Here is a 4,747-nt window from a genome sequence, read left to right as displayed (position 1 = left end):
TTTTTGTTGTCACAGATTGAGGAGCAGCCACAATACCAAATAAAAGACAAAAACAAAATAGAAGTCGGCTTTAGTCTCGAGCCACTTCAGTTAAAAAGATCAAGTTTGAAGCGGCCAGTAATCTAATGACTCTAGAGATAGATGACCTGACCCATCAGAAAGAGTGAACTTTCCAAACAATGTTTTTTTAGGGTTTTCACAAAAGTCAAACAAATTCTTGTAGTTAGATTAAAATTAAAAGCGTAAAGAAATCTATTCTTCTGAATTTTAACATATAAACATCAACACTGGCAAAGACTGTAAAGAGTTAAATACTTTTTAATTACAGATTTTCCATAAAAAATGTCACACTTTAAAAAAAAAAAAAATCCTTTTAACCAAACATGTAAAAAAAGTGAATGGGATTAATCGAAGGTCTGTCCATCTCATTGACAGAGCTCTTTTTGTGCTTTGCACATACACAAACACATAACAAACTAAAGATTGTCCAGAAGCCAAAGGGGGCTCAATGATTGCATTATAGTCTCAGTTCGCTGGGATTTCTTCTGGCTCTGAGCATTCAGCCAATCATGACAGACTGTTGTAGACTTTGCAGTGCAGGTACGCCAGCTTCTGAGCCCTGCTTTTTCTCAGCATTGGAAACCACTCCTGATAGCTGAGGTCTACAACCCTGTAACCTGCCAACTTCAACTGCCTCCTCTTCATCACATGGAGCCCCAACAAATGTTGGGATTGATAGCAGTAGTGGTTTCTGCTCGGGACCTGGATAGCAAGTTTGACTGGGCCTTTAGAGTCCTGAAGGGCTGAGCCCAAGCGACTGGGCTTGATAAGAGCTTCAGTAATATCACTGGTCAGGTCAAGCCCTGTATTAAAAAGACTATCACCTTCATCTTGATCCACTCTGTGAAGAGATGTAGGTTTTACCTTGTAAGACGGGGTTAAAGGGTCAGTGGATTTTTTGGAATTCATTAGCTGTGCTAATAGATCATCAGTTAATGTCACTCCTAAATTCTTATTTCCCCAACCCTGGTTAGGAGGGGATTTGGTTGAACTGTCCTCATGAGGTGCAGTGGGTGTGTGGGATTCTGGGTTCACAGGTATAGGCAGTCCAGTGGAGTCCAGATGTACTTCCAGGTCGATGGAGCGAGTGTGGGGCAGAATCATTCTCTTATGTACATACGTCTCTCCTCCAAGGAGATCCTGCAGAGCAGACTCTGCCTCCTGAACCTCCGGTTTCAGGCAAACATCTGATTGAGCAAACTTCCACAGCATTTTTGCCACATCCTCTTTCAGTTCAGAGCACAGCCGTGGGCCGGTCCACTGAGGCAACTCCAGCACCACAGTTCCATCTAAAGTGAGCAAGTCTTTTTTCAGCTCCAGCTGTTTGGATTTCAGTGCTAAGTTGACAAAGTCAGGACTCAAAGCCAATTCGATTAAGTCCTTTGGGAACTGAGAGACAAAGACCAAGCCTAGAAGGCCAGTTAGCAGATGCTCTGGGTATCGCTGGAATTCAGCTTTCCTCTGCCTCAGGGCTGCTATTAGGCTAGGATAGAAACTTGAGCTCTGAACTGATTGAAACCCTAATGTCCCAAAGGCCCACAGCAGTTTGCACGAGTCTTTAATCCTGCAGTGCGACGCAAGGGAGGGAACTCTCTCTGCAATTGCCATCAGAATGTTATCATTGTGACAGTGCAGCGCTGAACAGGTCAGTGCCACATGCATTAGTCCCTGGATTCCCATCCTGTGGGCCCGTCGAGGGACTTCCTGGGCCATTGCCTCCATCCAAAGCCTGTGATACAGATAACTGAATCGCAAGAATTTCAGTACATTGACCATAGCAAAGTCACTCATCTCCTCCACTACAGAGTGAGCCTTATCAACAATACAAGTCACAGCAGTTTCAGATATTGACGTCTGGGACTTAAAGAGCCCCAAACATACAATACCAACCTCCTCTGGGTACAATTGTGGTAAATGTTGCATTAGAAGCTGTTCTAGAGGACGTATTAAGTCTGTTGGGCACTTTCTGCCCTCTCCCATTATAAACAAAAGTTGCACCAGCTCAGGGACTCCAATTTGTCCCAGATTCAGAAGAACTGACTTGTACAGGTGGGTTAAGAACTGGGGGACCCTCTTACCAATGCAGCGCCACAAGTAAGCAGCTAACAGCAGCTGGTGTAAGTTCATCCGGTGGACCCGGTGGGTCAACTCAGCCTCATACAGACTGAGGACCGCGTGTTTGGAGGGCATGTCCAGCCACACGATTGCCTGCAACACCTCCAGTAGCTCACGTTCAGTAAAGAGGCTAAGTAGTTCCACAGAATATCGAAGGAGCATGATGAAGCGCTGATCACTCCTCACTAATGACATCTTGTCAGGATGTAGGCGGCTGAGCTCCGTAAAAATCTGAGACACATCAGATGTTTTCAAGCTGCCCTTTAAATCAGCCACTTTTTTCAGCAGCAGAACAGCCTCTTCCCATTGGATCGGGTAAGGCCTCAGGGTAAGGTCAAGGGTGACAGCAGCATACGCTGACCTACATTTAAGGAAGGCACGTGTATCTACTGCATCATCTGGCGTCGTGGGTTTTCTGTGGTGGGATAACACTGACGGGGTCTCCAGTTCAGGGCTATTGTTGAAGGCTGTGTCAAGAAGAGTGTTTTTTGAGCTGGAAAGATATCGAGAGCAACTCACATTGTAGTGATTGCTCTGTTGGCAGAAGGTAGGTGTTAGAGAGGAGGGACACTGTTCATCCTCCTCATTGTCCATGGAGGCTGCAGAGTTCCACATAGAGTGATGGTATGAGGTAGGGTTGTAAAGCAGCCTGTATCCTTGTAGTAAAGAGGCCTCCTGGTCTTGCAATACTCCTTCAAGATCATCAGTCTCATCCAATCGTTTGACATGCACATGCTGAGCCTGGATGAATTCCTTTCTCAAGGCCGGGAGGCAGCGTAGCCTGGGCACCCGTCGACATAGTACACAGTAAGCCATCATTTTTCCAAACTAAAAAGATAAGAAAGGCATGGTTAGAGATAGCTTTCAAATGTCAACAGAATGTCTAAATCAGATCAGCTCAAAGTTTAAGTTTATGAATTTTTGTACAGATATTGTTTACATTCCATTTAGTAAGAAATACGGAAAATATTCAGGCTGAACTTCAAGAATTGAATAAGTGTTACCACTGGGAAAGTCATTTACCCCCAAAAGATGTCTCAGACTGGAAGCCATAATAGGGTTAAACTTCTTTAGACATACAACCCCCTGAGCCATGAAACTTGGCTGGATCAGAGGGAAAGCACTGCATAACAGATCCAAATAACTGAAAGGCAACAGCTGATGCCTTGTTTTTAAATTATTAGCACATGAAGTGAAAAGTTAATAACAAAATGAGTACTTCTGGGGAACCAGGAAGATTCACAAGGTGACAAGCTGAGGTTGCAATTGGTTGACTTTTTTAGGATGACCAAACACCAAATTTTGGGTGAAGCGGTGTCAATATGTGGCCATTTTTATGTGTGCATTTTCAGTTCCTCCAATTTTGTTTTGGTGTTTAAATATAACAAGATATAAGGCATTTTTGTCGTGTACTTTATCTATTGATCAATTTCATCTTAAAACCTTATTAATACATGTATGTGTGTCTATTTTTTTCTCTTATTTTTCTAATGTGTTCAGCACTGTTTTTGCTCCTATGTGCATTTGGGTGCGTCTGTTTTTCCCTACTTGTATTTCCTTAGCATAAGGCTAACTCATAACTTATATCTGCACTGTATCTTTAGCTTACTTTTTCTTTGAACATCACCTTTTATTCAATCTATTTACATTTAGGGGGGTTGTTTTAATGCTCATTGTTTCATATTGAATATTACTGTTCACTAGTTTAAATACAAAGGTCGGCTTATTTTCTTTGCCTTCACACAACACTTACAAATGTCTCTGTGTTTGATTTGTGCTACAGGATTGTGATGTCCTTGCCTTGCATTCAATCTAAACCATGGCCAAAGGTACTAAATCTAATTTCAGACAATCACTCTTATTTGTTTTTGCTCTATGACTTTAGCTAGAGTGTCTAGCCCAAACTTAAACCCTGACAAATGCCTGTTAGCTTTACACAGAGTCCTCCAGCACAAAGCTAACCAGCTAAAGTAGTAGGTACATTTATTTAGTATTCAGTATTGTGCTCTGACAGGCACGTTTAGATAATTTGTCTTTACCGATGATAACAGGGAAAATGCACATTTCAGTGTGAGTGAGGTTTCAGTAGGTAACTTTAACATTCATTTGGGCTAAGGTGGATGTGACCACTACATACATAGGCTAAGTGAAATAAATACCGTTGACCATAAAATATACCAAAGCCCGTTGACTTAACTCACCTTTTACTCTCCAGAATCAACATCAGCTTTATTTATGTGTTTAAACGGCCACATTAATATAAAGCACGTCCTAAAGGGAGTACTCGATGGTGGCAAACAGGCATGCTGCAATTACACCGGAGCTCAAGTTGTGAGACCTTCAAAATAAAACACATCTAGACTTCATGAGCCAGAGAATGTGAGCGACAGGAACTAAAACAAGTTGAAATGTTGTGTTTTGGTTTACAAGATATATTATAGTTACGGACTTTCACAGTTACAATTGATTTATTAAATAAAGAATTGTGTCGGATTTATGAATAACATTATTGTGGCAGGTTGATGTGGCTTCCGTGGAGAGACTGACAGAGTTTGACCTACGGTATCTGGGT

The 4,747-nt window shown here is 42.2% G+C and overlaps 1 protein-coding gene across 1 annotated transcript; it reads right to left on the bottom strand.

Moving 5' to 3' along the window:
• Positions 1–302: 302 nt before the first annotated feature.
• Positions 303–4,508, bottom strand: LOC132987473 (FAST kinase domain-containing protein 5, mitochondrial). The gene is made up of 2 exons (XM_061054564.1): positions 4,377–4,508; positions 303–3,003 (listed from the first exon to the last, which is right to left on the bottom strand). The coding sequence occupies exon 2, from the start codon at positions 2,992–2,994 to the stop codon at positions 568–570; it is 2,427 nt and encodes an 808-aa protein (XP_060910547.1). The 5' UTR covers positions 2,995–3,003; positions 4,377–4,508; the 3' UTR covers positions 303–567.
• Between the last annotated feature and the right edge of the window lie 239 nt (positions 4,509–4,747).

Source organism: Labrus mixtus, chromosome 13 (assembly GCF_963584025.1).
Source record: "Labrus mixtus chromosome 13, fLabMix1.1, whole genome shotgun sequence".
Classification (NCBI taxonomy): Eukaryota; Metazoa; Chordata; class Actinopteri; order Labriformes; family Labridae; genus Labrus; species Labrus mixtus.
Note: the sequence above shows the minus strand (reverse complement) of the source record. Positions and strands in the feature narration are given on the sequence as shown.